Source organism: Chiloscyllium plagiosum, unplaced genomic scaffold, assembly GCF_037043375.1.
Source record: "Chiloscyllium plagiosum isolate Xiang-an unplaced genomic scaffold, Cpla_swu_hap1 HiC_scaffold_12, whole genome shotgun sequence".
NCBI lineage: Eukaryota > Metazoa > Chordata > Chondrichthyes > Orectolobiformes > Hemiscylliidae > Chiloscyllium > Chiloscyllium plagiosum.
Window position 1 is genome coordinate 35,290,549 of NW_028270150.1, and position 12,097 is coordinate 35,302,645.

The 12,097-nt window shown below is 35.9% G+C and overlaps 1 protein-coding gene across 3 annotated transcripts in view; it reads right to left on the bottom strand.

Moving 5' to 3' along the window:
* tbc1d23 (TBC1 domain family, member 23) overlaps positions 1-12,097 on the bottom strand; it is an 80,064-nt gene that overhangs the window by 9,205 nt on the left and 58,762 nt on the right. For all 3 annotated transcript variants that reach the window (XM_043701149.2, XM_043701148.2, XM_043701147.2), the window contains 4 exons: positions 11,249-11,341; positions 10,160-10,330; positions 5,711-5,753; positions 441-544 (listed from right to left, as the gene is read on the bottom strand). In XM_043701149.2, coding sequence (XP_043557084.2) covers positions 441-544; positions 5,711-5,753; positions 10,160-10,330; positions 11,249-11,341 — 411 coding nt within the window. The remainder of the gene's footprint in view (positions 1-440; positions 545-5,710; positions 5,754-10,159; positions 10,331-11,248; positions 11,342-12,097) is intronic.

A 12,097-nucleotide genomic window follows, 5' to 3' on the forward strand; every position in this document is an offset into this window, starting at 1 on the left:
TTACAGAAACCTCAAAATGCAGCATGAACAATGTGACAGTTTGCTTTACTGTTTCTTAACAGGCTTATTCATGTAACTTCAGGAGATATTTAGAAAATGAAACACATGCTTTTATAAACTTGCATCTTACTGTGACAGTGATTGATACCTCTGAACTATTTTCCTATTTTAATATGTTTAATGAAAAGATGCTGAGAAGGTATCAGTCCTTTATTAAACAAAGGGTCCAGTCCATTTAACATTGAAAATATCAGACAGACTAAAGTAAAACACTGTGAGGCTCTTCAAATTTTCCTGTACAATGCAATATCCCAACTGTGAACCAAAAGATAAATGCAGTCTTGATTCACTCTAGTTCAATAAGGTTTCACCAATTTAACCTAACTCTTTTAAAAGAAAATATTTTTAAAATAGCATTGAAATAGCTAACATATACTTACATCAGAAGAGATACTTCCACGAGATCCGGATGTACTAACAATCCAGTGACCGTAGCCATTTTCTGGACCATCTACATTTATGTCTACAAGGTGCTGCTGCAAGGCTGCAAGACAGGGCAGCTTATAGATACTGACAATGATCACCAACTCTCCAATCTTACTTGCAATAATTATCTTCATAAATCACAATACAGAGAACACTGTTCACCAGAACAACCTTTCAATTCAATCAGATTAAACAGTATCTAAATCAATCTTTGTTAGTTGTTTTATTCATTTAATTATCCGTTAGGATACATTAGTATTGTTTCTTCATTTCAAGTGACAATTTAAGTGGTTGGTTTGACATTAAGTATAAGAGTTACGGCAATTGTGATGGATTAACTGAATATTTTATCATGAGAAATGGAACTTTTAAATTAAACTACCTAAACTATGCATAAGAAAAAATGTCAGCCTCGAGATTTGGCATCTGGATCAACAGAAAATAAACTATCTTTTGTAAGGTTTGCGCTAATCTGGACAATGACTGCAATGCTAAAACATATTGCAGAATGATCAGAACCAAACCTCTTGAACCTTAAAGCTGAAAGACAGTATAGAATCCATATGCAGTGGGGACAGAATTTATTAAAAGTATATTAATAGACAAATGACAAGCTATATTCATTTGAAGCTGGTCTCTTATAAACTAAGCAACATTTCGTCACGTGAAGGCTGGTAGAAGTTTGGCAGTATCTTCCAGCAAATGCAGTAGGTACTTGCTCTGTTTATACTAAGTGTTTTGAATGAATCTCTACTGTCCCAAGATAGATTATGATCAGAAGGGGCAAAGTGTTTCTGTGAAGAACAGTATCTGTACTGTAAAGGTAGTTTCCGTTGGAGATAATGATCTGTTGAAATCGTAAATGATATGTTCATCATTCGAAATTTCAGACTATTTAACAATAAAGAATTTGGTGGAATTCATCATAAATGACAATTACGGTCAATTCTCAATAGGAAATTTCTGAGTGTGGATTGAATAGATTCATAACAAGCATCTATTCAAATTACTTGAGACAATGAAGGCAAATTAAAAACATCACAAACATTCACTGAAGCACTGGGATTGCACAAATGCCATAAATTTGAGGACATCTCATAAGAGGATAGTATTTAAGCTGGCCAATCCCCTGAACAAACTTGAAAGAGGATAGAGGTCAAACCCTTGGTTTTGTATTTAGGGTAGAAACAAAAAAAAGCATAATGTGTGATATTCTGAATGCTAAAATTGTCTGGCTAATATGAGTGAAGGAATGTAAAAGCAAAATACTGCAAATGCTGGAAACCTGAAATAAAAAAAGAAAAGGAACAGGTCTTGCAAGAATGGAGAGAAACAGTTAATGTTCCAGATTGATGATCTTTCAATGAGGGAAAGAACATTGCCTTTTAACTTCCCTAGTAAGTGTGTGCAAAGTGCCATAGCACTGTTAGTGTAATTACTTTGTTTCCAAATGCTGTATGCTTACATTTTTGATCATTTGGGGTTCTCAGCTTCCTAGGCTTATGTCAACTAAGTTTAAACTTCCAGTTTGCAAATCTTCTAGCTTGATACATATACAATATTAGAATAGATGATAATCATATAGCATTGATTATAAATGATATTAACAAACTATATATACAAAACAGTTCAAAAGCAGGGTAATTTTATATCTAGTGTCAAACTTGACAGAAAGCAAGATATTTCAATACTTCTTTTTAGTCTGTAACAGTGATCAAAGAGGCTGCATTAAAGGAGGGTTTGGTTCAATCCACTCACTGAATTAAATGATTTGAACCAAGGCAGTAAGGAAGATCATCTGGCCGTGAAGGTAGTTTATGGAGAAATAATAACTGCTTCACCATCTTTGCAGTGCGATGTGCCAACTCTTGAAACACTTGAGAAGTTGTTGGTTGTTTCCACAAATGTTTGCCAATTAACTACTTGTGTTGTTTCCTTGGAATAAAGCTTCTCAGGTTAATCACATACTGGCAATTTTAGGGCACGTGGTATTGGGGGCAAAGTACTAATTGGATTGAAAATTGGTTGGCTGACAGGAAACAAAGAGTAGTGATAAACGGCTCTATTTCGGAATGGCAGGCAGTGACCAATGGGGTACCGCAGGGATCAGTACTGGGACCGCAGCTTTTTACAATATATATTAATGATATAGAAGATGGTATTAGTAATAACATTAGCAAATTTGCTGATGATACTAAGCTGGGTGGCAGGGTGAAATGTGAGGAGGATGTTAGGAGATTACAGGGTGACCTGGACAGGTTAGGTGAGTGGTCAGATGCATGGCAGATGCAGTTTAATGTGGATAAATGTATGGTTATCCACTTTGGTGGCAAGAACAGGAAGGCAGATTACTGCCTAAATGGAATCAATTTAGGTAAGGGGCAGTACAGAGAGATCTGGGTTTTCTTGTACACAAGTCAATGAAGGCAAGCATGCAGGTACAGCAGGTAGTGAAGAAGGCTAATAGCATGCTGGCCTTCATAACAAGAGGGATTGAGTATAGAAGCAAAGAGGTTCTTCTGCAGCTGTACAGGGCCCTGGTGAGATCACAACTGGAGTATTGTGTGCAGTTCTGGTCTCCAAATTGGAGGAAAGACATTCTGGCTATTGACGGAGTGCAGCGTAGGTTCACGAGGTCAATTCATGGAATGGCAGGACTACCTTACGCTGAAAGACTGGAGCGACTGGGCTTGTATACCCTTGAGTTTAGAAGACTGAGAGGGGATCTGATTGAGACATATAAGATGATTAAAGGATTGGACACTCTGGAGGCAGGAAACATGTTTCCGCTGATGGGTGAGTGCCGAACCAGAGGACACAGCTTAAAAATACGGGGTAGACCATTTAAGACAGAGATGAGGAGAAACTTCTTCACCCAGAGAGTGGTGGCTGTGTGGAATGCTCTGCCCCAGAGGGCAGTGGAGGCCCAGTCTCTGGATTCATTTAAGAAAGAGTTGGATAGAGCTGTCAATGATAGTGGAATCAAGGGTTATGGAGATAAAGCAGGAACAGAATACTGATTAAGGATGATCAGCCATGATCATATTGAATGGTGGTGCAGGCTCGAAGGGCAGAATAGCCTACTCCTGCACCTATTGTCTATTGTCTATTTTGTGCAATTCGAAAATGGCAATTTGTTAATACCCTACTTCCCAGTTGATGCACCAACTAACACAATATTGGCACAATTTACAAATGTAGCATATTTTCTACATTTCAAAACTGTTGCTTGCCTGAAAATAAAAAGGTTGTTCTGGGACAGTCTCGATGTCCTTGATAAACAAAGTAATAAATCACCAAGCCTGAAGGGAGGGGTGAAATTGTTTGAAGAGTAAAGGTTTCAAAGAAAAGGATGCAGCTTCCAACAGCAACCAAGTACACCAAATGTACCAGAGTCTTCCCACAGTATTTTGTATACTTTTTAAAAGTTCTAAAGCAAAGGAAATCTATGGTTGGTGATAAGAGGGATAGATATTTAAAATAATAGCCACTATAATTATAGCTCTAAAATGGTAAGATATGAAATTCTATATTGGGTACAATGGATAGAACTTCTGTAAGAAATCCAGATAGCATAACAAGAAAATAATTATAACTGGTGAAATCTAGGTATTAACTATTAAAAATTGGAAGTTTTTTTACATCCTGTAGCTGAATACAGGACTATAAAAAGTGGAGCATTTTCCACTTGGATGGGAAGAAAATTGCTCACAAATTGCTCTTCATATGCTGACAGATTATCCATAAAATGTGATTTCACCTCTACAGATTTAAGGAAAAATCATATTCATCAATTGAGTTATATTATCTCAACAAGGTTTTCAAATGTTCACAGTTGCAACTGCCATTTAGAAGTAGAATGGATGCGAAATATAGTTAATATATACTTCTAACTACCATTTAGAAGTAGAATGGATGCGAAATATATGAACAAAAGCAATCCTGGAAAAGTTAGAAGACATTGTGGAGCAGTCAAACCTTGTGATTCAGTATCCAGTATGATTTCTTCCTCAAATGTAGCAACATATACAACATTGTGTACTAATGTAGTGATTACAAAAATAGAAAATAAAATTTCTGGCAAGATGCAAAATAATGTTAATCAAATTGACATAGGCTATTATTATCTGTGCTGATCTGTTTGATTATTTAAGAATTAAATGCTTAAATCAAAAAAAGGAAAGAAGCAATTTTTTATCAAACAAATGAGAACTGGAGGACAATTTTGCACCTTCAATACTGGTGCAAAATTAAACAGATTTGTTTTCGGGCATTAGGATAATTTAAATGATAAGAAATCATAGTAGTAAATATAAATACCGTGACGGAAGGGGGCACACAATGAAGAGATGTCAGTCATCAATTCCCAGCTATTCATATGCAACAAGTCTAATATTTATTATACAATGTTGAATTGATAAAAGTCATTCAGAAACCTAACCCTTAATCAAAGCAGTTGGAATCCTCAATTTTTTGTTATTTTTCACGCTATTTTAAATAGTCAAATATAATCCCTCTTACTTAAACCACAAAGTCCTTTACTGAAAACACTGAAAAAAGACTCTGACATCAGAAAACAGCATGCCAGTTGCCAAGAAATAAAATTAAGTTGTGTCAAAAGGGCGATAATGTCAATGCACTAAAATACTGGAGAATAAAAGATTGTACATAAATAATACGGTGATTATAATGGAACACAAGGAACAACTACACAATGTAAAACAAAAATACCAAAATAGCTGCTGAGGAGTGAAAATACATTCATACAAAAAAAAACTGAAAAATGTTGAGCTTTAACAACTGCAAACTTATCAGAATTATATAGAAAGGTAATACTTTAGTTAAACCCTTGTAAGATTATGAAAACATTTTAAAAATTGCATTACTTAACAGTACAATATTTCCTTTATTGCTACTTTTCAATAGTTATCGCTACAAGAACACTTTGGTAATATCTAACTGAGCACGCCATTTCAAATGACGACAATAACAATCACCTACTTATTGTCAAGGATTGTAGCAAATAAAATTACAATTTTCTATTAATCAAATTAAAATAGAAATGCTAGTATACAAAAAAAAGGAAAGAAGCAATTTTTTATCAAACAAATGAGAACTGGAGGACAATACCTTCAATACTGGTGCAATATTAAACAGATTTGTTTTCGGGCATTAGGTCTTCATTGAATGAGAAAAACTAACATTCAAAAATTTGAGAACTTACCCATAAAGCCCCCTTTGGCAATGCTAACATACTCCTTGTTTTTCTAGAATATAGAAAAAAAAAATGCTTAAATACTGCCCTATAAAAGGATTATAAATATATAACTTGTAAAGATATAATAAAATCTTAAAATTTAAAACTAAATTAAAATCAAAACCATTTAAAACTATTTAAAACATTATTTAAAATTAATACCTAAAACCTTATTAAATTATGCAATAGGAGATATTAAGAGTCCATAAAAATCCTTAAAAGTTCAAGGGTCAAAGATAAAACTAGGGTTGTGATATTCTGTGCAAAAGATTTAAATTTCAAAATCCCGAGGTCTTTCATTAACTCAGTATTCTTTTCAAACCACTTCCCTCGGACTCCTATCACAAAACCATAAAAAGATATTTTTCCTCCACCAATGAGGTCCGTTATCTCTTTTCCTAGATGTTAATATTTGTTTATCTTTGCTTCTCAAGCCAATTCAAGAGAGTTGATCTGAAGGTCCGTTCTAATAGTCACGTCCACCACAACAATCTGATGTTCTTTCTTAAAGATTAAATCCGGTATCCAAAGTTTTCCGGCATAATCTTTAATTCGCGGCTCTATATATGTAGTCCACCCGTTCTTCCTAACAAACTTGACTAACTCTTCTGCTATCCTATTATGCCTTTTAAATCTCATGTTTTTAACGTAAGGGCATCGCCCAGAAATATGCGCAAACGTTTCTGAAATATCATTGCACCTTCTGCAATTCTTAATAATAAATGGCCTACCGTACGACAATGACGCCCGTGTTGGAAATAAATTTGTTCCTGGCAAAATCGAATTAATAACTTTGGACGTCTTCATAAATTGTAGTTTTGTCAACCAGTTGTTGGATATATTATCATTCTTATAGTAATGACCACCTGCCCCTTGACAGGGGAGGGCCATCCACCTCTGTACCTCTATGGATCTCCAATTAGCATAGTTGGTACTATTAAACTCTTGCATCTCATCTTCACTATCTTCCATGATAATATCCTCTTCATCCAATTGCCCATTAATATTCAGGTTCCAGATCTTTTCCAATACTTTTAGTTTACTCAATTTATGCATTTTCACAGCCACACTATCACCCTCGAACCGAAACGATGCATGCAAAATTTCGTCCTCGGATTTATGTAGCGTCCCATACTTCCTCAATCGAAATTGGAATGAAGGTTGACAGTCTGTTTAAAGCAAGACCACCATCACAGGATTTGGCATATAACACTCCATCCGTGATGGATTGCAGGAGGTGTAAAATTTCTTTAACTGCGCTTTTAATAATATTGTTTAGTTTATTAAAATAATTAATAGAAATGTCTGATAAAATTAGATAATAATACAGCCTAGGAATAAAATACGTTTATAAAAGTTCTAATTTCTGTACTGGTTTTAAGGGGGATCTTTTTTAAATTTCCTATCCATATATCTAATTGGCTTTCTCCAATCCACGGATCTATCTTGGCACCTAAGTATTTATCGTGTTTCCTGGCTCTCTAAATTGTATGATCCCATCATTTAACTTCCAGTTAGTTTTATCATTATATGTAAAACTGTCTTATTTCTATAAGTAAAATCCTTTCGTTTTCTTTATATTAACCTCCATTCCCATATTGTTACAAATTTTTTCCACAAGTTTTAGATTATAGACCATACCATCGTACGATTGACTAATTAAAAACAATGACTACAGATGCTGGAAACCAGATTCTGGATTAGTGGTGCTGGAAGAGCACAGCAGTTCAGGCAGCATCCAAGGAGCTTTGAAATCGACATTTCGGGCAAAAGCCCTTCATCAGCCCTCCTGATGAAGGGCTTTTGCCCGAAACGTCGATTTCGAAGCTCCTTGGATGCTGCCTGAACTGCTGTGCTCTTCCAGCACCACTAATCCAGAATAATTAATGCTATATCATCTGCGAACGCTAATGTCGCGCAATAAAAGCTATTCCTATCTAACTCTAAAAATATTCCTTTCTTCTTCTCTTCGATGGTACTTATCAAAGGGTCCATTACAATATTAAAAAGAATCGGTGACAATGTATCACCTTGCTTGACCCCTCTTAAAATTTTAATTTTTCCGGTTTTACAATTAAAACCTTCCACTTGAGTAAAATTATCATATAAATTTGTAATCAATTTAATAAATATTAAAGGGAGCTGGAGTCTTTTAAGAGCTGTTATAATTAATTTATGGCCTACTGTATCAAAAGCTTTTGCTAAATCCACAAAAACTACCGCTAAATCTCTCTTGTTCTTTTCAGTCCCATTAATAATATCTTCCAGGATTTTAATGTTTTCCTCGCATCCTGCTACACCGGCCATAAAACCTTTGTCTTTTATTTAGATTTATTACTTTACTTAATCTATTCGCTACAATTTTTGTAAATATTCTGAGCATAATTGGCCCTATAGTTATTGGCCTCCAATTATTAATATCCCTTAACCCTTCTTCTTCGCTCACTTTGGGAATCAATACAGTTCTGCTTATTTTCATTTGATCTGTTATTTTGCCGGTTTTTATCCAAATAGTATATAATCTAGGAAGTAATGTATTATCTTTATTAAATATCTTAACTATCTCCTTCAGCGTTACCCTATCCGGCCCTGCAGCGGTTTTTACGTCCATCGCCTTTACGGTTAGATTCACGCCCTCCAACGTCACAGGACCAGTCAGAATCCCACCTACCGATCCCTCCCCTTGACTTTTGTATTTTGCAAAACCTCTTAAGTTATTCTTATCATTAGAGTTAGTTAATCTTTCTTTATAGTAATCTTCCAACTCTTCCGTACTAAGGGGTCATTTGCACCTAGCTGGGCCCCCCATTAGGGTTCCTGCTAGGTACTGTCTCTTGAGTTTTATATAAAACCTGCATTTCTTTAAACTTCCATATCCGCCACAGATTCACCTGCACCTCCACCCACATCATCTACTGCATCCGCTGCAGCCGGTGTGGCCTCCTCTATATTGGGGAGACAGGCCGCCTACTTGCGGAGCGATTCAGAGAGCACCTCTGGGCCACCCGGACGAACCAACCCAACCAACCTGTAGCACAGCATTTCAACTCCCCCTCCCACTCCACCGAGGATATGCAGGTCATTGGACTCATCCACCGCCAAACCACAACAACCCGACGGTCGGAGGAGGAGCGTCTTATCTTCCGACTGGGAACCCTCCAACCGCAGGGGATGAACTTGGACTTCACCAGTTTCTTCATCCCCCCTCCCCCCACCTTGTCTCAGCCGGATCCCTCCAGCCCGGCACCGCCTTCCTGACCTGCAGTCTTCTTCTTGACCTCTCCGCCTCCATCCTACTCCGACCTATCACCCTCACCTTGACCTCTTTCCACCTATCACATTTCCAACGCCCCTCCTCCAAGTCCCTCCTCCCTACCTTTTATCTTCTCCTGCTGAACACTCTCTGCTCATTCCTGAAGAAGGGCCTGTGCCCGAAACGTCGAATCTCCTGTTCCCTGGATGCTGCCTGATCTGCTGTGCTGTTCCAGCAATAAAGTTTCAACTTTGATCTCCAGCATCTGCAGACCTCACTTTCTCCTTTCTTTAAATTTACCCTTCTTTTTACTATACCTTCTCTTAACTTTATTTTCCTTCATATTCCTTCTTTGTCCACTATCCCTTTGCTTAAAACCTCCTCGTTTAACATGAGTTACCTTCTTACATGTATCATCTTCCTTACTCTTTCCTAATTTGTCCATTATCATACCCATAATGTTATCATGTTCCTTACTAATACCTTTATTCCTACCCATATCATCCTCAATTATTTTAATTAAATCTGTTAGTGACCTACCACTATAACCTAGATTTTCCATTGTATTATTATTCTCCTGATCACTCTGTTCATTTAATCTTTCTTCCTCCATTATCCTATCTATCACCAGGTCACTATTCTCCCTTTCATTATTATCACTAATATTAAGGACCACTTCTTGATCTATACCCTTACCATTATCGCGATTTTTACTCTTCTTATTTAATAACCTCCTTTTATCAGAAATTTGTTTAGCAGTTTTAGAACCTATTTTCTCCGTGATAACTTTATTAATATTTTTGCAGCCACTAAACTCTATTTCTAATTGTTGCAACTTTTCCACCTCTTCCTTAGACTATATTCCCCTCTTATTTCCCTCTCTATTTTCCAACTTATCCCTAATCTCTATGTTTCCTTTTTTCCTCTTCTCATTTCTCAAGATGGGATGGGATATAATAATAATACAGGTTGGTAAGAAAATATAAGAAAATCAAGGTTATCAAGCTAGAAACTGGAATAATCGTACAACTGTGGTGTTTCAATCAATTGCTTAAAAACCAAAATATGAAGTTGAGATATCCCAAGCATGCAAATAACAACACTTATGTCCATGAGCAGAAACAGAACTGTACTGAAGTTTGTATGGTCAAATGTCCAATCACCTGAAGAAAATGTGCCAGCACCATATTCATATACATGTCCTCTTCTTCTCTGCCACTTCCCATAAAACACAGATGTTCACCACTTGCGACTGACCCTGATTCGATGGACTGTTTCTGTGCTTCCAAAAGAGACTTAACTGAAAGTGCGAACTCTGCAGGGTTCTGCAGCATCTGTGGAAAATGTTAAGAGTCCTGTTAAGTTGCTAAAAGAATTGGAAGATATACAATAACTGTTTACAGATTATTGTTACATTTCATACCAAATAAAAATTAGCACAATACATGTAATCAATGTATATACAAAGTGATGTATCTTTTAAATTTCATTGAAGTAGTTTACATGGGAATAACTGGGTCAACATTTTTAAAACTTCAGAAAATGGTTGCTCACTTGTTTTTCAATGATAACTTCCAAGTCTTACATTATCGAGATAGTCCTATCATTAACTTTCAATAAAGAAATGCATATAGTACCCACAATTCCCAATCAAAATACATTACTCGAGAAGGAAAATAGTCAACTCGTCTGACCACCTGCTTCAGGCTTGCTATTTTAGTAATTATATTTTCTAGCACCATTTATATTATTTCTCACAATGTTTTAAAAATTGTCATGAAGTTAAGTTCACCAGTACAACTGCTTTCACAGCTTCAGACCAGACAAACAATTTTGCCATAATAATACCTGATATCCCAAATTTGACATCACTAAAGATCTATACAAGTTAGATTACCTACTGACTCACTCCAACTTCCAAGATTATTCTACTGTAGTATTTTTCTGATAAATGCGAACCTTTCACAGCATGAACAAGTATTACACACAAATTAATTTGAGACTACCAGAGACCATTTGTGTTGCCTATCACAAAAATCCATACAACATTATTTGCAAACTTTCCAGAGCGTTGGGGGCCCACTGTGAAACCTATTGGAATTCGAACTTGAAAAGTAGACACGTATCTCATACTAACGGTAAAGTCCCTGCAAGCTTTCCAAACAATGTAATTATTCAGCTTTTTTTTTAGTGAGCAGTCCAGCATATCAATCAGAGCAAGCAGTAACTTTTTAGTACAAATTTTTATTTACCAGGTCAGAATCCAAATGAAATGCTGTAGAAAGATGCCCAGCATTGTACTGTTCTGCAGGTCGACAATCCACTACAAAGAAACGAACTCCATCCTTTAAAGTGGAAAAAGAATAAAGAAACACAAGATAGATAAAATGAGAGGCTTGCAGTCTAGTGTAAAAAGGTTACCCAACTATAATATTCTGAAATAATTAGCTGCTTCTATAATGAATCAGGATGTTTATAATTCCCATTACGTCTGTATATTTACATCTCATTACATTCTCAAATTACAACACTAGAGATTCTAACCTAAATATCTGATATCCATTATCTGAACAATGTTGCAAACTGCTAGATATCAAAGAACAAACTTATACTTTCCCTTTTTTGCAAAGCAAAATGCTTCAGACTTTGCCCATTATAGCTCCTTTAGCGTCTTTTACCTCATCACACCATCACCAATGCCCATCACGATCTCATTATTTAATTTCACTTGTCTTCGCCTGAACAGATCTTTGCTTTTATTTTCTTCTCTTCCCCTCCACACTCTCTATTCCTATGTACTTGCTTAAAATCTGGTGCAATTCAAACATTTTAATTTGGATGAATGGTCAACCTGCAACATTAACTTCTGCTTTTCTCACTGCAGATGCTGCATTTGCTATTTTTATTTTAGACTTCTAACATCCACCATGGTGTGCTTTTGTACCAGTAGATGGTCTTCTAAGATACACTATTAACATAAAACGTTTCCTGATACTTAAGTCATTAATGAGAACATACATTATTATTATAATACAAATCTGAGTTTTGCCTAGAATAAACTGTTTTGTTTAAACAAGTTGGTTTGTTTATTTGTATATCAT